The sequence below is a fragment of the Castor canadensis genome, chromosome 4 (genome assembly GCF_047511655.1).
Source record: "Castor canadensis chromosome 4, mCasCan1.hap1v2, whole genome shotgun sequence".
NCBI classification, from domain to species: Eukaryota; Metazoa; Chordata; class Mammalia; order Rodentia; family Castoridae; genus Castor; species Castor canadensis.
In genome coordinates, this window is record NC_133389.1 from 184146108 (window position 1) to 184167866 (window position 21759).

General features: G+C 42.6%; 1 protein-coding gene across 2 annotated transcripts in view; it reads right to left on the reverse strand.

The window, feature by feature from the left end:
* The window catches only part of Ndufa10 (NADH:ubiquinone oxidoreductase subunit A10), a 48466-nt gene that overhangs the window by 16422 nt on the left and 10285 nt on the right, over positions 1–21759 (reverse strand). For both annotated transcript variants that reach the window (XM_074072178.1, XM_074072177.1), the window contains 5 exons: positions 20866–20987; positions 18321–18400; positions 14641–14695; positions 12722–12807; positions 6853–6961 (listed from right to left, as the gene is read on the reverse strand). In XM_074072178.1, the coding sequence (XP_073928279.1) occupies positions 6853–6961; positions 12722–12807; positions 14641–14695; positions 18321–18400; positions 20866–20987 (452 nt within the window). The remainder of the gene's footprint in view (positions 1–6852; positions 6962–12721; positions 12808–14640; positions 14696–18320; positions 18401–20865; positions 20988–21759) is intronic.

The following is a 21759-nucleotide window of genomic DNA, read 5'->3' on the forward strand; positions in this document are numbered from 1 at the left end:
CCACTAGGACACAAGCTCCTATAGAGCAGGGCCTGATGTTGCCCCTATGCTCCCAGCAGTACTGGACACGATGAACGTTGACTGAGTGACAATGAAACAATGCAAACCACAGCTCCTGTCACGTGGGCTCGGCAGCAAGTGTTGGAGGAAGCTGTCAGTTGTAATATCTAGAGCTTCCAAGACACTGACTATCTCTCCTGGACACAATGCTGATTATTAAAAAGGCAGTAATTCTGTCACCAGCCAGGTTTTCCTCTGTGCCTGGAGGACTAAGGATTTAATGAATCCTTCATCCTGGGGAGCTGCTCATTGGGCAAGTACCTACTGAGCATATGAGACGTGGAATTTCCAGTGCAGACATATCTTCAAGAAGGCACCAAAGCAGCCCTCAGCTCATAAAGGAAATGGAGGAGTTTTGCATTTCCAGAAATGTAAAGACCTGAAGGGTCTCTGCTGGGAAACCTCCAGAAAAGCTGTCATCAGATGCACTGCTGAGCTCTGCAGTGATCCCAGGCTCAGAATGGAATGCATGCTGAAAACCAGGTTACCAAAGCTGCAGCTGTCTGGATCTGGGGGCTTTCTAAGAGTTGAGAGCCAGGGGACATGTGTCCATGGGAGATGGGGATGGAAGAACAACTCCTACTAGAGGGGAGGCAGACCCCTGCTTACAGAGGGGCAATTCACACCCCTCCCCTCCAGGGCCTGGACTGCAGGAACAGCCCATGCTCCATCAGTTTCTATTTCTCAGAAATTGGGTAGGGTGGCCAGAGTCAGCCCATAATACAGGATGTTCCATAAATGAAGCTAAAATACTATGTTAGTCAGTCAAATCTAACAGGGCATCATGCATTTCACTTGGCATAAATGCCCAGGGATGAAGTCCATAAAGCAGGAGCTAAGGATTGAGTTTCCAGAACAGTGAAGGAAATGAGCCACCAAGAGAAAGAACAAGAAACAATAACAGGCAAAGCCAGAGATCCTCCAAACTGAATACTGCCAGACACAGAATGTAGAGTGACTGTGTTTACAATGCTTAAAAGAAGTAATGGGAAATATAAGCAGGGGACAAGACTCTGACAACAAAGTTCAGAAAGTAGTAAGTAGCATACATAAAAAGAAGGCTCATCTTGTTCAACTACAGAAAAGTCAGAAAGGTATGAAAGAAACAAGGAGGCTATAATACCAACAAACAAAAGCAAGGGTCAAAGCACAGATCCTCTTTTAAGAATTAGGGCCACAGATATAATTTCTGACCACAAAGCATCAACAAGCTTAGTATCTACTGTAAAAAAAAGATGTAATAAGGAATGGATGCATTATAATATGCAGAACACCATGCCTCCTCATTTCCTAAGTATCTATGTAAGCACAGTACAAGTGTTTTAAATTCCTCATGAAATTATGAGTTATATTTTTGATCATTTTATTAACTTTCTAATATGTATTAAAATTATACAATTGTCTCCTACTGCTTTTGGCTAAAACATTTATTATTTTCAACTTTAAAAACATATTTTTTTTTAAGCAAGGGAGAAAATACCTCCAATGTGTTAGTGTCCAAGGGCCACTCACTGCCTTAGAGAGCACTCAGTGACCTCTGCTTGCTTCAGGTAACAACGGGCTCACATAAGACCTTCTGCACTATGTTCAAACTCTCTTTTCTTCTGAACTGCACCCACACTGCGGCCGGCCCCCAACTGGAGACCCATTTGAATGTCTTCCAATTCCTCACAGATCCTGTAAGGAACTTTGCAAGCCAGAGGCCGTGCATCTGCTTCCTCTGTAGACAGTTTCCTGAGCCCTGTGCCAGGGCAGAGGGACCTTCACTGCATGTTTATGAATAAGCAGCTCTGTTCTTATCACCTCAGACTTAGTTTTACCCCTAATAAAAGGCTAATTTTATTTTCCTTAGTCACTCATCTTTTGTAAAGTACATAAAGTACAACCTGAACTCCACTCCCTTCAGATCTTTATTTACTCTTTCTTCTTGTAACATATAATTCTGGAAAATAGTATTTAATTTGGTTAGCAATTCGAATTTCACAGTAATTCTCACTAAACCTTAGAACCTCAAATTCTGACCCAACCACAATTTCAACAGCCACCTGTCCTGTCCCCACGGCCTCTGTGAGGGAGCGCTTCTAGGAGCTGATGGCCAGTGTGCTCTGTGTGCCCTGTGTCCATTTGCACAAGACAAAACACAGTCCCACGCCTCAGAGGTTCAAGTCCCCAAGCCCCTGCTCCTCTATCCACTTTCCACCTTTCTACTCATGCCTCGTGTCCCCAGCAGAGCTGTGGAAATGAAAAGGAAAGAATGCAATATTAAGACCAAATGATTAAGGATAAACTATGTTTTCATGACAGTTTGCCTTCACATTACATCATTAGTACATAGACCCTTGGTATCTACAGACATATGGCTCCAAGGAGACCACTGTGGAGAAACAGCCACGAATGCTCAGGAGGCACAGTGGTCAGCACTGTACTGTAGATGCCTGATTCGTTTTTCCCACAATGCCACCCAACTTCCACTGCCTGCTTCTCAACAAATCTAAAATTCTTACTTTATTACTTCAACTAAACATATTAACTTCTACCTTGATTTCTGGAAAGCAGATTTTTTCTTGTTTTTTTATTTTTTTTTTACAAAATCCAGGACAGGGAATGCTCAGTACATACAAAACAATGAAAACACAACTAAGGACAATGTGAGTTTCTCTCCATCACCTGAGTTGTATAATGTACATAGAGATTGAAAACATCTATTTTTGACATTTCTTTTGATTTAAAAACTAATTTAGTTTTTACCATGTTTGGTCAAAACTGCATGCAATAAGTCTATGTATGAATAAGAACAAGGTTGGCTACTATACTTGATCTTAGGTTGTTTCCAAGAGAAGGAAAGAACCGGGAAAAACAGGTTTTATGAACTGTTGCTAGCACAATGTGCCTGTCCGGATGACCACACAAAGAGAAGCCACTGCCATTTCTGACTGCCTTCTGTCACAAGACAAGCTTCTTATATCCTGCTCAGGGATAATGTGGGTTGCTCATTGGGGCAGGCTGCAGAAGAAATGTGGACTTGGGTGTGAAGCAAGGCAAGAGGGACCTGCTTGCCTACAAAGGGCTATAATGAACCATTCAGTCACAGGAAGCATCACAGAGCATTGTGAACGCAGGAAGGAGGCAGGGCTCTCCTTCCAACAGAAACATAGCCAGAAGACAGCTCCGCTGTCTGGCCAGGGAACCAGCCTTGTGAAGCCAAAATCTTCCCAAACCTTAAATGGCTGCATACAAAACTGACAGAAGAGCTGCATCACCCACATGCTATTTCCAGAAGGAAGTTTGCTGATAACTGCTGCTACGTTTTTAATGGCCAGAGGGAATTCTGTCAATGAAAAGAAAGTAACTATTACTCTCTTTCATTTCCACTTACCATTTTTAAATATCAAGAAACTGAATTTCCTTAATAACAAACCAACAACAACAAAAAAAACCCCAATTCATAAAAAACAAACAGAAAGCCTGCAGTATGTCCAGTGATGTTTTGCAAGGGAGGGAAAGAGCCACTCTCCAGTGGAGAGACCTACAAACAGGACCTCAACTACACAATCAAGGTCAAGTGATGGCCGGTAACAGTGAACCTTGATGCTTCCACCTGTCCAGGCACAGACATCCATGAGAAAGTACCAGACAACCCTAAGCAAGGGATAGCCTACAACACATGAACCACACAACTTGAACTGTCAGTGTGACAGACACGGAAAGTCCAAGCAAGTGTCAACACTAAGAGTGGTCTGTGGAGACCTGCAGACTGGTGTCATGTGGTCTGGATGGGTCCTGAAACAGAAAAAGGATATGCAGGAAACACTAAGGAATTCTGAATGAAATATGAGCTTCAGTTAACATCATTGTGTTTGTATGGATTCACTAACTTTAACCAATAACATGAAAAACCAGATGCAGGGTATAAGAGACCTCTCTTCCAGAGTCAGTTTCCCTATAAATCTAAACTTGTTCTAAAAAATGAAGTTGAATTTTAAAAATGCTTAGGAATTTAAAAGATTCCATTTCTCTATCACTTAACTATTGATTAAAATTTTTAACATTTCTAAATATTTACTTAAGACCACAAGCCCAACACCAGATTCTCCTTAATCCCCACAAATTAAAAAGCAGACAAAATCATACAAAACACAGTAATGATGAAAAGTGTTGGATAATCTCACCATGTAGCTGGTTAAACACATCCAGCTGTTGGTGGATTAGCTAGTGTAGACCAACTCTCCCCTCCTAAACAACCAGATAGATAGAGGAAAGCACCTCTGTGCACAACAGGCACCCAGGCAAGGAGGGCTGGGGTCTGAGGTCCAAGGACAAGGGCAAAAGCAGGCGAGCTGAACAGTCAGCATGTTGTCCTTCCATGGTCTTGCCCACTCTCGCTATCTACTGTTAGATTTATTTGAGTTTTAAATTTTAACCATAGTCCTTTTTTGTCTCTAGAATTTCCATTCTGTTATAATTTCAAGTTCTTTCCTACAATTATTTTGCCGTTTGATTTCTTGAACATATTAATCATAGTTGATATAATCACAGAATGTATTAATTGCAGCAGTGGCAGTTAAAGTGCCAAGAGTCCCCAAAGGAGACACTGTTGGGACAATAACTGCAATGCACGGCCCACCAAGCAGACGGATGCTATTAAAGATGGTCTCTCAGGACAACTGGAAATACATCAGCCTCCTCACAAAAGTCAGGCTCAGCCAGTCAGCTTCATCCCTGAACAGATCAGCCCATCAGAAGATGGTAAGCACATCCCTGCAAGGATAAGGGAGCGCGACCCAAAGTCCCATGTTACCTCTACATTCTTACAAACAGTGGCCACACGAGAGAACAGTAACAACAAAACAACAAATAACAACCAACCAACAGACATACTAAGATTAAATGACCAGAAACGAGGTAAGAGAACCAGACAATGAAATAGTTTCAGAAGAGACAGGTAACAGATAATGTGGTTAATATGTTCAATAAATTAGGTGACAAGATAATTGTTATAAAGAACTTGAAATTGTAACAGAGGGAAATTCTGGAAACAAAAAAGGACTATGTGGAGAAAAATTCAGACAGAGTGCCCTGGAAAAATACTCCTTGAAACTAGGCTTCAATAATCAAAGAGGAGAAGCTTAATTAACAGGTTAACACTAAAAGCTATTAAAAGAATGACAGCTAGTAAGTAAATAGAAGGGAATAAATGAAATTTCAAAAAACTTAATCTAAAAAAGGCAAGAAATAAAGGAAAAACAATACATAGGGCAGGCAGGAAAAATATAAAAGAAATAGTAAGACAGGCTATTCAAATACCAATGTATCAAGAATTGCATTAAATGTGAGTAAGTATTTCAAATATTCAGACTGACAAACTTTTTAAAATACCTGACGTTTATAAGTTGCTCACATTAGGACTGGCGGAGTGGCTCAAGTGGTAGAGTGCCTGCCTAGTAAGCCCGAGGCTCTGAGTTCAAACCCAGTACTACTAAATAAATAAACAGTAATAATGTGCTCACATTAAATGTAAACATACAGAAAGGTTGAAATTAAAAGATGTACAAAAACTACCCCATGCAAATACTAACTAAAGAAACTTCTAGATGTTACATAAATACTGAATAAGGTAGCTTGAAGGTAAGAACCATTGCTAAAGAGGAAAGTTTCCTAAAGTACAAAAGGGTAACTCTACTACTGATCCTAATTATACAGCCTCAAAACAAGTAAAGCAAAATCTGACAAAACTAAAAGGAAGCAGGACTTTGCCTTTCCCCTCCCAGCAGAGGGACCCTAGGAAGCGCATGCTGGGTTAGCAATGGGAGTGGCTGCTTCTGGCAGTGGATGCTGTGCATGAGGTGAGATGATGTTAGTATGGGTGATGGCCAGTGAGGAGCCTTCCTCCCTTCACCAAGGAAGCTGCAGCCTATACAAGTCTACTTGCAAAGACAGATAGTCCTTGCAGGTGTCCTTGATAGGCAAATCATGTAGCAATGTGAGTGGCAGGTGCTGAGTGAGGTCCTGATGACTGTGTTTCCCAATGTCACACTCAACAAAATCACTTTTAAAACAACCAAAAGAACTTAGCATTAAGAAAATGCCAAGTACTCAAGTAAGGAAAAAAGCACTGGGACACACTCTGACCCGTGATTGATGCCTTGGGCAGTCTACAACATCAGCTCTAAAGACATTTGCTGCAGAAACAGCTCTCAGGAATGCAAAGCCGTCTCCACATTCAATGCATGGCTTGGAATGCAGACTTCACTATGGTTATTTCCCACGTTTGCCAATAGAAACCACAGCAGCCCATGGAAAGGATTGGATTCCTATTCCACAGCCACGAGGATGCTCAGTGCAGGCATGGCTCCCCTGCCAGGCTCCTGGTCCCTTGCTTCAGGGAGCTGGCTGGAGTTGAGTCTTAAACCAATATCAGAACAAGTGACTCACAGGCAAGGTGTGAAATTTACAGCAGAGACTGAACAAAACAGTGCACCTTGCCAACTTTTGGCTCACTATCTATTCCCAGCTCTGTCCTGAAATTTTTCCACTTGGTGGATACCTTCTGCAGAAACACAAGCCTCATTATTAATAGATGTACTATAAAGAGGAAAATGACACCAGAAGTAAAGCATGGCCATAAAGAATGGGAGACCCCAGCTAAAGAACAGAGGACATATGTGTGTCAACAAACATGCCTGGCAAATGACGTTGCTGTGACACAGGCCACTCAGAAGAACACGATGCTCCTGCCTCCATCTGAGGACCCACAGCCCCTCCATCCCCAGCTCCCCACACTTCAGGTCTCACCCCTCTGTATTTGTGGAAGACCCGGTCACTCTGGTGAGCTCCAATTGTGATTTCTGGGAGATAGATAGGGATGGTTGTGTAGTTCAGTACGTCCAACTTCTCTTGAACACTAAAAGATAGAACAAACATGAATTATACCACATCATCAAAAAAAGCATCATAAAACAAGCATTAAGTCTGATTTTCTCAGTATCATATAAAAAACCCACACTTAGATGCTGTTTGTTCCCAAACAGGCACCTGAGAAGCACAACCAGCACCCCAGAGAACAGTGGGCCCACGTGGGCTGCTCTGCTGGAAGTACTCCAGATGCTGAGGGCGTCTTCCAAAAACCTCGATGCCCTCAGATCATGGGCTCTGGAGATCAACACAGCTTTGGAAACACGAAAAAGGGAGCCAAAGTGTGCTTTATACACCTTGACAGCAGGAGGAAAAGGCTATCAAAACAAATGGCTGCCACAGCGCTCAAACACACCAAGCCTCATTAGAAATGTATACTATTACCGCATCTTAGGGGGAAAAGGCAGTGAGCAGTTTAAGCCTCTCTAGGGTTACAGCCAGTATCCTGCTGTTCTGTGTAGGGTAAGCTGTCTGAACATGAAGTGGCAATGCCAGGAGGGACTCACTCAAGAGCACAGGGCCCACACAGAAGGTACAGGATACCACTGCTTGTGAAAGGTCTGATGCCTTGTTTTCTTGGCACCAGTAAGTATGAACCATAGGATACTCTCATTTTACCATTTCATCTTGCTGAAAACCAAAACATTTATACTTTGTTATAGTTTGCTTATTTTAAATTAAATTTAGTCTGAATATAACAATACTTGAAATTATTTCTTCGACTTTAAGAAAGAAGTATTAAAATCTTTCTTACAGGTTCAAAACAAAGAAAATAATTATTTCCAATGGATTCTTTTCCATTAGTAAGTAATAAAAGTAGTGAGGATTTCTATCTTTAATGGCTCAGGTGGAAAGTGTACCCAGCTCTGAGCCAGGCCTTATGAGAAAGCATCCAGGGCCACTATGGAAACCCAATGTCTGGACCCCATGGCAGCAGGCAGAATATCCCAGTGGGTGGGAGTGCAAGGTACATGGGCATGTGTGTCCCACTTCCACAGGGAACCACAGAGTGCACCAGGATGCGCAGGAGACAGCAGTAGAGCATGTCCTGGTGTTGCAGTACAAATGACACCACTCCATACGACTGACATTCCAACGACCAGAATCCCAGTTCAAGGGACTGCTGCCAGGTTGCCATGTCTGCTTGTTTTCCTTAGGTGTACTCATGCAAGCAGGAATGTTTGTAAGGGACATTAATCTGTGTATTTTGCTTTGTTTTTTGTTAGAAATGCAGTAGGATGTGGTAGAACGTCACACAGCACCAAAGTCAGTCTTCAACATCAGTTCCATAGGTTTTCCTCTCCAGAGTAAGTGCTGGTAGCTTTCCTGAGTCACTCTTTCAAAGACATCTTGGGCATGTGTCAGCATGCAAAAGCACACACCTTTATACTGTTGACACAACTGTTCTACATCTGTTAAGCATAATGCTTTGAAGTGATCTTACAATAAAAAATTCAAACTAAATATGGAATATATGTGCTTAATGTTAATAACTATCAAGGTGGCTAGGGAGTGTTTGGTTTTCCTTATAGTTGAAAGTCCTAAGAAAGTACTGGAAAATGGAAGAATTTAACTGTCTACGAGCTTATGGAATACAGAGCAATAGTGCCATCTATGTTTAAATTAGCAGAGTTACAAATAATGTATTACTCCAGAAAATATTTGAGCAAATATGCTTGACCATATTTTTGAAGATTAAAAAATACTAACAATCTGGGCCATTATTCCACACCTACTTAAACTTGGCTGGGTTCAACTCTTAGTGCATCACTCATTCAGGGCATCACCTTAGCTTAGGGCACATCTCCAGCAAACACCTCTAATAAACAAGACATATTCTAGATTGGAGATAAATACAGAACAAAGACACCAGGAAGCCTTTTATGACTCAGGAAGCAGAGAGCAGAGAAAGAAAACATTCTGTTCACAGAGCACTTAGTTCAATTAAGAAGAATTTAAAAACAGAGTAACATATCATCAAAGCCAAAGTGTCCAACTAGGAAGATAAAATTCACTGGAGTCAGTTTGTGGTATGAGGTACCTCACCACATACTTTAAAACAAAGGAGCAAAGCAGGCAGACAGAAAATAAAATGGCAAATTAGGTTTTATGACTCAAACTGCCTCCCCATTAACAGAATGTCTACACTTTCTCCTACAATGTTTCACAGCCCGCTGTTCACTTCCTCCAGAACTGTCTACAGCCTGGTACTTGACAGCAAGCTACTATTGCCATCTCCTGGGCCCCAGGATTCCCTGTTGAAAAGCTGCTCCCCACAGTCCAGGATAGCCTTGTGGGGAGCAGATGGTGGGAAGGAGGCTGGGCTCCAGGGAAGCAGAGAGGTCAGGCAGAGACCTGCACACCTGGACCCCTGGCTAGTAATCAGTGACCCTCAAAGAGGAAACCTGGATGGGCACCAGTCAGCCATGGACTGTGGTCAAGACTGAAAACCTTTACTGCCCCTCAATGTAAGCACACAAACACACACACCCATACTTATACCCTGACACATATAACTGAGATGGCACAAACATGCTCTAAACCAGCAATCTGTCACATTCTGGAAAAAATGAGTGTAAAAAATGTTAAATGACGTGTCTACAATAATTACTCAGAAAATTGGTCATAATTTTCACTTAAGAAATGGAACTCAAATGAAATGAACACAATTACCATTGTAAAATGTTATGAAACATTGAGGGGAGAAGGGAGGCTACAAAAAATAAGAAAAAGGAGGACAAAACCATCGTAAACTAAACTAAAGCAATTAATTGAATGCTGTAATTTATAAACTCTGGGGAAATTACAGGATCCTTTCCTATGCTTTGATAACCATATAACTAAGTAATTACTAAAATTATAACTTCATGACATGAATTCTAGACAAGGTACAAAATTAAATCAACACACATATCAGATTTTGTTTAGAAAATGACAAGGTATTATTGGTGGGAGGTCAAAAAGTCAGACGCATTCCACAGTCTCAGAAAGTTATCAAGGATTTTAGGACAACATTTTCCTACATATTGTTAATTGATACAAACAAAGAAGGGTCATATATACATTCTTATAAGCCACTATCTGGACGAGTTCAAGGTTTCAGAGAGAGAATAAACAAACAGCAGCTCTAGGCAGGCTTTGCAGACAATCCTCAGGCAGTAGGGCGGGGACCAGGAGGACTGCCTGGTATCCTGGGTGGATGTGGCACAACCAGGGCTGACTCTGAGTGAACTCCAAAAATCAAACTGGAATCTAAGACTAGACAAATAGAAGCTACTGAAGAACTCTGCATAAACAGGAAATAGAACCACTGTGACTTTTTTTTTTTGGAAAAAATCATGGAGGTATGCATGATAGGTGGAATGCAGAGGTAACAAGGTAGAGATCCAGAATGCAGCACCAAGAATGTGGGCACCAATGAACCACAGTGGAAGAAGCAGGAAAGATAAGGGAGATAAACACTAAAATGGTGCATACCACCCTCAGAGAGAGGTGAGGGGTCAACGGCAGGGAGAGAGCAAGGCTTGAGCTAGGACTACACTGGTGGAGGAACCAGGGATTGCACAGGACTTGAGCCGGAACAGATGGCAAAAGGGAAGAATGGCCCTGTGTTCAGAGCTCAGAGGGCTTCAGAGCACCAGGGGCTCCCCCTCCCACATCCCAAGAGGCCAGATTCTCTAGGTCATGGTCTCCTTATCTGTAGAGCAGGAGTGCTGTGGAGCAGAAAAAGCATGTCTGCAGGCCTCCAACAGAGTCCCACATGATAGCAACTGTTAAAGGAGTTATAGGAAAGGAGGATGCCAAGCAAGGTACAAAACCAGAGCAGAGGACATTACTCAGGTAAACTCACCAACATACACACATATAAGGTGGTCTAGGCAAGAAATATAATACTTTGAAAGATAAAGAGGGGAATGAATCTCAACTGAAACAAGTAATGGGCTTGGAAGCTGTTACTCCTGTCCTCACTATAGGAGAAGGTTGAAAATCAGCTATAAGCATCCCTTGGTACCCACGGGGATGGGTTCTGAGACCCTGTGGATACCAAACTCTGAGGATGCTCAAGTCCCTTACATGAAAAGGTAAATATTCATATATAGCCTATGTACTCATATCCTCACTGTTTTGTCAACCTTCTTTAAAAATTTATTTTCTTATTTTTTAAAAAAGCTCACAACTCAAAGTATTGCTTCCTAAGGTAGAAATTAAGGCCCATATACTTCTGAACAAGGCTTAAAGATGTAGGAATAACACAAGGAAGCAGGGTGCGGCACACACAAGTCACAATATCTGTCTAATTCTTGTCTGTGAGTATGCAGGACGAGAAACGCATGATGGGCACTTGACGTGGATGCGATTTTTAGATACAGGATTAGAGGGAAAGCAACAGCAGCCAGAAATTGCCTGACGCCTATGGTCACCACAAACAATGAGTGAGGGCAGAAGGGGAGTACGAGATGCTAGGGAAGGGGAGGAGCTGCCCCTCAAAGCTAAGGTGACCACCACTCACTCACTCAGCATCGAGTCAACTTTATGTTTGTTTTTGTATTCTCTTCAATAAATTCTGCCCCGGATTCTACTTCAGTTCCAAAATTTTATAGATGAAGAAACTAAGGCACAGAAAAGTAAAGTGACTTGTCCCACGCCACATAGCCAGCTGGGAGCAGATGTCCTCCCACCTGTAGTCTGATGCCAGGACTCTGTACCATGCCCACCTACTCTCCTTTTAGCATCCAATCCAATGAACTAGAAAAGCAATTTTTACTTCTGAAACCGTAAGCCAAAATAAATCTTTCCTCCTTTAAGTTGTTTACATCAGGCATTTGGTCACAGCTATGCAAAAGTAGCTACACGACCTATGCCTCCTTTTCCACTATGGCCTTCAGCAGCTCCTGTCTCAAAGTCTCTCCACCTGCTATATCTCTAACCTGAGATCACCCTCAGACTCATGGAGCCCAGTACTGGCTTCACTCTGGCCTCTTCATGCAGCAGTTCCATGCCTGACAGTGCCCTGGGTCACTGAGCCCCCAGGCACTCATGCTCCATGACTTGGTAGAGTTCTCCATAGTCTTTGTGACACAGAACAGCTTTTCTGGTTTTTTAAATTGTCTTTCCCACTAGAATACATCTTTGATGAGAGCAGAAGTTTTATCTGGGATTATATCCATTAACTCTGAATAGTGCCCAGAACACAGCAGAAGCAAAATACTTGTTTAATTAGTAGTGGCAATGAATTAAACAATGAGACAACCTGAGAATTCAAGAGCTGCCTGGAAGGGAAAAAGAAAGACCTCAGGCTGGGCTCCAGTGGCTCACACCTGTAATCCTAGCTACTCATGAGGCAGAGAACAGGAGGATCGTAGTTCAAAGCCAGCCTGGGCAAACAGTTTATGAAACCCTATCTTAGAAAAACCCATCACAAAAAAGGGCTGGTGGAGTGGCTCAAAGTGTAGGCCCTTAGTTCAAATTCCAGTACTGAAGAAAGAAAAGAAAAGAAAAAGGAAAAAGGGGAGGGGAGGGCAGGGGAGGGGAGGGGAGGGGAGGGGAGGGGAGGGGAGGGGAGGGAAGGGAAGGGAAGGGAAGGGAAGGGAAGGGAAGGGAAGGAAGAAAGAAAGACAGACCTCAGTACTAGTTGGTGCTGTTACATTTAACTTGAGCATCATCACTTTAAAATTCGAACATACTGCACTCAAAAGAGCAGCTTTGCTTCTCCTATCGCTCCCCACCACCATCAAACACTGTGACTTACAACATCCGCAGATTGTGGAAGGTGCGGTCGTCCTGTTCAAGCCAAGGGCCTTTGTCACATTTGAGGTATTCAATGTCTTCTACCACCTAAGACCAAAAAAAATCCAAACTTAAATCAAGAGCTATTTTAGAACTGAAGTACACTGCAGGTTATGAACATTTGCCAGGAAGAATTGAACCACAAAAGACAAAAAGAATGTTGCAGTGGACACCTGTAATGAAATGGTGGACAGGGTGTGGTTTCCTCAACATAGCTCTGCCTTGCCAGTACTCTGGAATGTGGAGGGATGCTGAAGTTACCTTGCAGCCTGGCAGAAAAAGAATCAAGACTGGAAGGAAAAGCCAGCATTTATGACAGATTATTCATGCCTTTCCAAGTAAACTCACCCTAGAAGTCAAGACTGAGCAACCAAAGAGCCGGAGGACCCTGAACATCCACACATTTCCAGACAGCCAGCAGGCTGGTCTCCTGGCTCCAGGCCCGACTGTCCAGAGCTGCCATCTTTTCATAGCAACCTTCTCATTCTCATGCTCTCCCAAAACATTCCCCACGCCAGAACTCTTTTTAATGCACAAAAATTTGAGTATTTTCAATGAACTCAAATAACAACAAAATCTTAGCCTTAAGAGACAAAAAATGTACTATTCTTCTAAGATACATGCCATCTAGACATTCTGTCAAAGGGTTTAATCAGTATCACAGAGATAGACGTGGATAAGGAAATAAAATGTAATTCACTCGTCCAAGCAGAATGAGCAAAGGTCTGAAAAGAATTCTTACAGCTGAGCAGCAGAGCTAGGCTAGAGTGCAGACTCCATCTGAAAGGAGACTGCTGCTCTCTGGTGGAAGAGCTCACCCAGTCCCCATCCACCGCCTGCTAGGCTGCTGTTCAGAGCACCAGCTCTACACGGTCCTTCTGCCAGGACAGCCTGGCCTGCAACTCATATGTGATTCTTGGGCTCCTACACCTTTATTGTCTCATTTGTTTGTAATTTATGTTTAATATATAATACATAATAAAGGACTTCTGTTTTTTCACCAAATAGATGTTCACCTGCCTCAATGCCACTTAAGAAATAACACATTTTCCTTTATTTCATTTTATTATTTTTAAGTAACTGGTTTTGCCAATATAAGACAGATAGACAGACACACAGCTGTTTCTGTACTTCGCTTTGTTCCATTAGGTTCTTTATTAATCTTGTATCTATACTGCAATACTTTTATTATTGTATTTTGTATTACATTTTTGTACTTGGGAGGGCAAATCTCTTGAATTATTCTTTTTCAGAATTTTTCTTAAGGCCCCCAAAACTCCACCAAGATTCACTAGATTTTACAAAATGCACAGACAAGGGGAAAGATGCTATCTTTAAGTGACTGATTTTTCTCATGAACTAATACAATTTTCAATTTCATCATGTGTTTAATAAAAAATGTGGATGCAAATGACCTAAGGGTCTTTGCATTCATCTTTACCATCTGTAATTTTAAGAAACTAAGTTATTTTTTAAAAAAATCAAAACTTCAAGCTGGACTTGATGGTTCATGCCTACAATCCTGGCTACTTGGGAGGCTGAGATTAGTAGTATCACAGTAATAGACCAGCTTGGGCAAATACTTCATGAGACTTTATCTCTAAAGATTACCAGAAAAAAATGGACTGAAGTGTAGCTCAAGTAAGTAGCGCACCTTCTCTACAAGCCAAAGCCTTGAGTTCAAACCCCAGTCCCACCAAAAAAAAAGATAAAAACTTCATGGCCAGGGAGAATGATGTGGCTGGGTGGGTACCATTCTAGATTATGAAATACGAACGGTCCTAAAACCAATGGGAATAGAGCTGATTTGCCTGGTTTGTGAGAACATTATACATGAATCAAACGTAAGAATAATTACTAACTTTCCAACCATTTTCTTACCTTTTGTGGATTTTGAACTTCGCTTGCATTGTACACCAAAACCTCACAAATCTCACTGAAAGAAAAGGCAAAATGAAGTTCAATGTAAACTTTGCAGGCTGAAGCTTGTGTGAATAAGCACACACTTTCAAGTCTCCTGCTCGAAACACTAAAGCTCCACAGTTGAATGGGGGGCACCGTGGCAGGTGCACCACAATGTACGGTGGCTCATAAGGACACACAGTAAAGTGGAGGCAATGTGCTCGTAGACAGGCAGTGACAACAGCCCATCTGTTTCCTACCTTCCCTCTCCTGCCTACACAGCCCCCAGCCTTCAGTGAGTGACCTCAGTCACCACTGTTGACAGGGCCAAGACACACAGGCCACCCAACAGTCACAACTGCACTCTCCAACTACAGTTCTCCCTGCAGGACAGGGCAGAGCAGCTGGGCCTCCCCAGATTCTGCAAAAGCAACAGGCACAGCAGACAGGACATTGACTAAAATTCTGAATCTAGGAGGCAGAGGAAACCTGTTTTAATCAAACTATGATAGAAGGTAGTACAGCCTTTGGTTCTTCATCTGGACACCAGAAAATCACCTCTGGGTCTCCAAAGGAAGGGGACAACAGTTCACCATTTCCAGTACTTTTGTCCTTTTCCTCCTGGGCTTACACTGCCTATTTACAGACCTCACCAAATGAAGGAGGTACTTCAACCACCCCCCCAGCCCACTCGGAGTGGCCTGTGCAGACAGGCCATCAGGAGGCCATCAAGAGGTTATCAGGAGGCTGTTGGCATGCTTGGCACTGCAACAATGTTAGACTCTCCAAACCTAAAATTATCTCTTGAAAAATACTTTTCTGAATTCTAAAACACAAATGACTTATAAATTTTAGATTATAACCTATCTGTCATAGGTTTCTTTCAATTTTAGGTAAAATAGTCAAATCTCAGTGAATTTCTAGAAGAAAAAAATTAAGACCCCGTTCCATCACAAAGCTGCAGTATGATCTGGGTCTATAATTGAGCATTTAAAGTAATATATATTGCATGGATACTTTTGGAACTTGTTCCTCTAAATGTAACAAATGACCACAATTTGGTGCCTCCCATAAATCTGTATAGAGTGTGCTTGTTGCCAAGCAGAGTTGACTTTACAACAGGTGCAAAGCTTAATGAATCTATGTTAGCAAGAGGGGCCATAATGTGTAATATTAATTTGGAAAAGCTGACGATTCAATACACACACATAAACATTCATATGCATGTCTGTGTACTACCTATTCCTCATAACACAGACTACTATAAGCAAAGTTAAACCACATCTTCCTGAGAAGAGATGAAGTGACACAGCTGTAAGCACAGGGCCTGGTACACGTGCAGTGCTCTACATAAGGGCCCAGAGCTGTCAGTAATTTGATAAGGGTTATACTTCGGAAAAAGAGGTCCACTTCTCTAAAACTGATAGTTTTAAAACCCTGTGCAAAGACAACATGAACTCTTCCACCTTGCAGAACAGTCAGACTCAAATCAAACTATGGAAAAGTCAGGGAAACTTCTTTCCCCTGTGTTTGTGTGGTTCTCTACTTCTTATGAGTGAATTATGGCACTGCACAACCAGAAACTGGTAATGGCCATGACGGTCCCATGGGAAAAGGCCCTTAAATCACAGGGAACACCCCCCTTTCAGAACACTCCCCACATACGCTGTCCTGCCACCCTCAACAGGGACACAGCACTGTGCTGTCTTTGTAGAACTGCAGGAGACTCACTCTGAATTCCCAATTTCTGATGAAAGGAAGGGCTGCCTAGAAGTGAGAGACAGGCATTCATTCTGTGGAAAAAGAACTGTCCTTTTTAATCATCAGATGAACCCTGAGGCTGAAAGAACTTATCCCATATGCTGACACACCTCGAGTTCAGCCGAGGGATCCAGGTGAGCGTGCTGGACTGTGTGGGAGTGCTGTCCCTGCTAGACTGACATAAAACATCTAGTAAGAACTACTTAGTCCCACAGCATTCAGCTAAGCTTTCACAACTCTACTAAGCAAACAACAGACCCAAACCGTCCACTGTGTCAGTGATGAGGAAAACCAATCAGCCACCAGGTTCTAAGAGGTGTGTACACTCTTCTGTGCCACACTGTGGTTCCCCAGTCACCCATGGGAAACAAGCATGGTGAGCAGGGAACTGTCCATTTTAGTACCACATTCTTTGAGACATGGTTGGGCTGTAATACTGAACTTGAGACTTCAGGACTAAACACCAAAGCATCTCGGATGCAGAGTGGCATGAAGGAATGGACACTTAGCCCCACCACCCCACCATGAGATGCACCTCATCAGCAGGAAGCCCTACAGGGTAGGTTCCTGAAGGCAACGGTACCAGTGTTCTCACTGAACTCAGACACGACTCCTGGTGCAGGAGCTAAGCAGTCTTGAAGCTCCTTCTCAGTGGTGTTTCTGCAGCTAGAAAACCTTCAAGAAGGATTTTTGGAACTGAAATCCGAGGGTCAAGTACCTCTGCTTAGGCTGGGTATTCAAATAGCTCTCTCTGTTCCCATGGGCATAAATTTGCAAACCAACTTTTTTTCCCCCTGCTCATCTGGTATTGAAAACAGAGAACGGGTTGAAAGGAGCCCCCACTTCACTGTCTTTCCTACCTAAGAAAAGCTTGGCTGGGCATGGTGGCTCAAGCCTATAATTCTAGCTACTTGGGAAGATTGTGGTTTGAGTTCAGTCTGGGCAAGGAGTTCACAAGACACTATCCCACTCGTAAAAATAACTGGGCATGGTGGTGCAAGCCTACCCTTCCAGCTATGTAGGAAGCATAAGTATGAGGATCATGGTCCAGGCTGGGCCAGATATAAAGTGAGACTCTATCTCAAAAATAAAAAGCAAAAAAAGGCTGGGTGCATGGCGTAAGTGGTATAGCATCCGCCTAACAAAACTGAGGCCCTGAGTTCCTACCCCAGCACCACCAAAAAAAGAGGAAAGAAAAAAAAAGCTTAGCATATGCAAGGAGAGATAACATCAGCAGTAACGTATATGATGGGAAAACTTTTCAATTTAAAATTAAAGCTCTTCTTCCTAATTACTACACTTTGTTTTAATCACAATTGTAGATTACTTTGAGATTTTAAACAAGGTTATCGAACAATTGGATTGGATTTGGACCTAGAGAGAGTAGTAATGAATTCCCTTACATACACACGCCCGGACTTCAAAACAGCAATCTGCAGCATGGATGAAAGCCCACTTCTGAGTGCTTCCCAACAAGAGAGAAATGGACAGAGGAAAAGAAAGTTCTGAAGGATGTTGAATAAACTGTCTCTGGAGACTATCTCTCATGAATTTTCTCCACAGGTACACTGAATATTTCAGGCAATGCTCGGCTATTTATTTTACTCAAAAATACATGAGTACTCTAGTGCTGAAGCCTGACATAGATTAGAACTTGTAGCATCAAAAAGACTTTAAGGAAATAACAAAACAGAAAAAGTATCAAAAAAAGCAAATCAAAACACCCCACAAAAACTGAACTGAAATGTTTCCTGTCATCCTTGTTTATAACATTGACCAAAACACCCAGACAACATCCACAACACTGAATAAGGGAGAAAGCTCCCTGGGCTGTTGGGGATAACAATCTACCTGTGAAAACGCTTCAGTCCTACAAAGCAATGGTGTGCCTGTCTCACCTCATCTTGGGGAGGAAGGTGTTCTTGTAGGCATTCTCAATGTCTTGGAGATAGGCAGAAGTGATCTTCATTTCATGTGGCTAAAAAAACCAGAAAAACCAAATTAGAAAACATTCACACATCATTTTCTTTTACCTGTACATACATAAAATGTGAAGACGACCAACAGCACTGCTTTCTGATAACAAGGTGAGCAGGCACTTTGGAGTGACAGGCAGGAGTATCAGAACAGTAAAAATAATACTTGACTGCAGTGAAGACCTAGGCTGCCTAGCTGAGACCCTGGCTCAACCTTCCTCCGCAGACTCCAAAAGTACATGTCTCTAGAACAAGGTCAGTCTTGCTACCTATCTTTCTGTAGCACTCCATGACCAATGCAGGTAATGAAAGGGTACTGACATCATGAGGGGTGGCCTGCTTCTCTACTTGCCCTCAGCCACCTCCTCTTTGTCACAGACCTTTTCTTGGTCTCTCCACTCTTCCCCTTCTCTGCCACCTCTCCCCTCACTCTACTACTCACCTCCCTTGTCTGCTATGTGCTAAGCAAACTTTAGAAATTTTAAATTTCAATTATGCCTGGCAAGTTTTAGAACTTCTTAACAATTAGCAACATCAACAGCTAAGCTGCTTTGTCTTTTGACCATTTTCTCTCCTTCATAGCCTTTACCTCTACTTGATACACGGTATTTACTTATTTTCTCCATCGGAGCATGAGCTCCTGAAGTGAGGGACTTGCACACCTGTTCACACACACACAGCCTAGCACCAGGGTCTAGCATAAGCACTTGTGGGAGGAGAGTAGAGGGAGAAAGAAATGGTCAGGCTTACTGCTTTGACTTACAAAATGATGGAAACCTTCTAAAACTGGACTGTGGTGGTAGATGCTGCAATTTGGTAAATTTGCTAAAATCACTGAGTTATAAACTATAAATTATAACTCACTAAAGCTATTCAAAAAGTGAAAAGAACCACTTATTCAGAGTATTGCCTGTATAACCCTGGCTAGCAGTGAGACCAGGCACAGGGAAAACGTGACAAAGGCAACCGCATTCCCATAACTCTGACCACAAAGGGATCAATTTCTACAGGCAAGCTGCTATAACTGGGGGCTGTATTCCAGTAAGGCCTGGGCCCAGGGCAGGCACCTCTGTGCTCCCAGTGTCCAGGAGGGGCTTGGTACATACTGGGTGAAGTGCTTAAAGGGTGACAGGGTGATAAACCGCCATCACTAGCTATGGCCCACGTGAAATAAAACTGCATCAGGTTGGTCATAGGATACCATATTAACAATACAAAACACAACCTTTGCAGAAATATGACCTGCAAATGGTAGACAAAATGTTCAGTTACTAGTTAATTTTGCCAAGTGAGTTTTAGGTATTCTTATAGCTATTCTCAAAGGCCACAACGGGGAAGTACAAACTGCACTAAAATAAAAATAGAAATAGGAATACACGCTTACTGATGATAGAATGTCTCTCTTGTAACATGTCTCCTTACAAAGCAGTCATTTTAGCCAGTGACAGTATTCATCTGACTTTACTTGGATTAATAAAAAAAAAAAAAAAAAAAGGTGCTGGCTGTAATTTGAACTTCAGAATTGATTTTGAAATATTGTTATCTAAGTTAACAAAATATCTAGAGACTCCAAATATGTGTTTGGCTTTCTCAGTCAATGTGCTATAAGCTAAGGTGTCAAAAATTATTTCGCAGGCAAATAAGTACTTTTAACTTGCAGTTCCCTCCTTTTGCCACTTGATGCCGTGTTTTTAAACACTAAATTACTCGGCATGCCTAACAGCAAATGCTTAAGCAACAGGAGGTACAAAGAGGCACAGGCAGGGAGCAGCATGGCTCACATGTGCTGGTGACTAGAAGGGGCAGCAAAGGACAATTGAAACCTCTGTCACCCTATAGGAAGTAGCCTGCCATTTGGAAAAGTGCTTCCTGAGCACCTGTGAAAATGGAGCCCTGAGAAAAGGCACTGCAAGGACCCACAGGCATGCAGCCTGTATTTCCATCACACTGTCAGAAAGACCACATTTTCCTCTAGGATGAAACACTACATCACAAACCAGAACAGACCAGTGCAGTCTGCTAACTTCTGCACTCGCCACCTGCCTTAGAGCTACTAGGAGCCACCTAGCAGTCTCTACCAAAAAAAAAAGGTAACTGGATGTGTGTTCTAGAACCAAGAAGCAGGAAAAAGAGAGAGAGGCTTGCTTTGAGGGGTAAGTGAAAGGATATCAGAAATCTCTTTCCATTTGAATAGGACATGAGATATGACATCCCCTAAGGAAGAGAAAGGACATAGCAGAAGAGGGTGTCAGAAGGCCTCCCCTGTCCACAAGAACAGCTCAGGTGACAGCCTAGGCCTTCCCTCCACCCCACAGAGATGCCTCTCTCGGCTGGGACCTGCTCCATGCGTCACCCACTCTGTTAAGGACCATGAGGAATTAGAACTCTGAATTTTCATTGCTGCTCAACATCAACCATAACAAGTCACATGAGAGCAGCTTGGACTTTGGCGTAGAAGCAGACTTACATCTCCTTTTCTCTGGATGCGACTCTGGAGCTCAGGCACAGGTACATCAATGTAGATTGCCACATGTGGAGGCAGGTACTCACAGATGGTGACCTTCTTAACCTCGTTGTAGTGGTCCACACCTGGCATAAGAGAGAGGTCATCATCTGAGCACCAAACAGCTTCTGGTACATGCTTCTCCTTGAATAAAGGACAAAGCTTCCTAAGTTCTGAGTGATGTGAACGTGTGCATCACCCAACCGTCAGAGCTGAAACCTCTGAGTGCATGGGACAGCCTTTCAGTGACCAGGAGCAGCTGCATACAATAGCACCATCTCACTGTGCAGCCAGCAGAGCTTCCATCTCACTGTGTCTACAAACTGGAAGCATCGGGCCCAGAGGAAGGATGCAACTTAGAAAAAATAAACCACCAGGATTTAAACCATGACCAAAATAATTCCTAAAGGACAGGACCTACATGTATCCACCTTAATTCCTGGGCAATGAGGAGGCACACAAGTGCCCATTTTACTGTTCTTTGAACTGGAATGCCTGGTATACAAATGCTGTATGTGCACCTCTTCACAGAGACTCAGATAAGACAGTGGTCTTCTCTAGGAAGGAAAAAAAAGAACATTTAAAAAATGTTTTTTAAATAACTGGAAAATGTCAAGCTACATTTACCCAGGTTCAGTGTATCTCAGTAAATTTAATCAGCTATACATAATTATCTGCTGAATCAGAGTAATAAAAATAAAACTGAGAGCAACCACACCTGAGGAATAGCTTTGCTGTGGCCATGAGAACACAAAGCAAACACAGGACAGTTGTGATTCTCAGGGGTGTCACCAAGCAAACACCACCCCATCAATACACACTGCATTTCTGGAGTGAAGCCACCATCCTCACCCACTT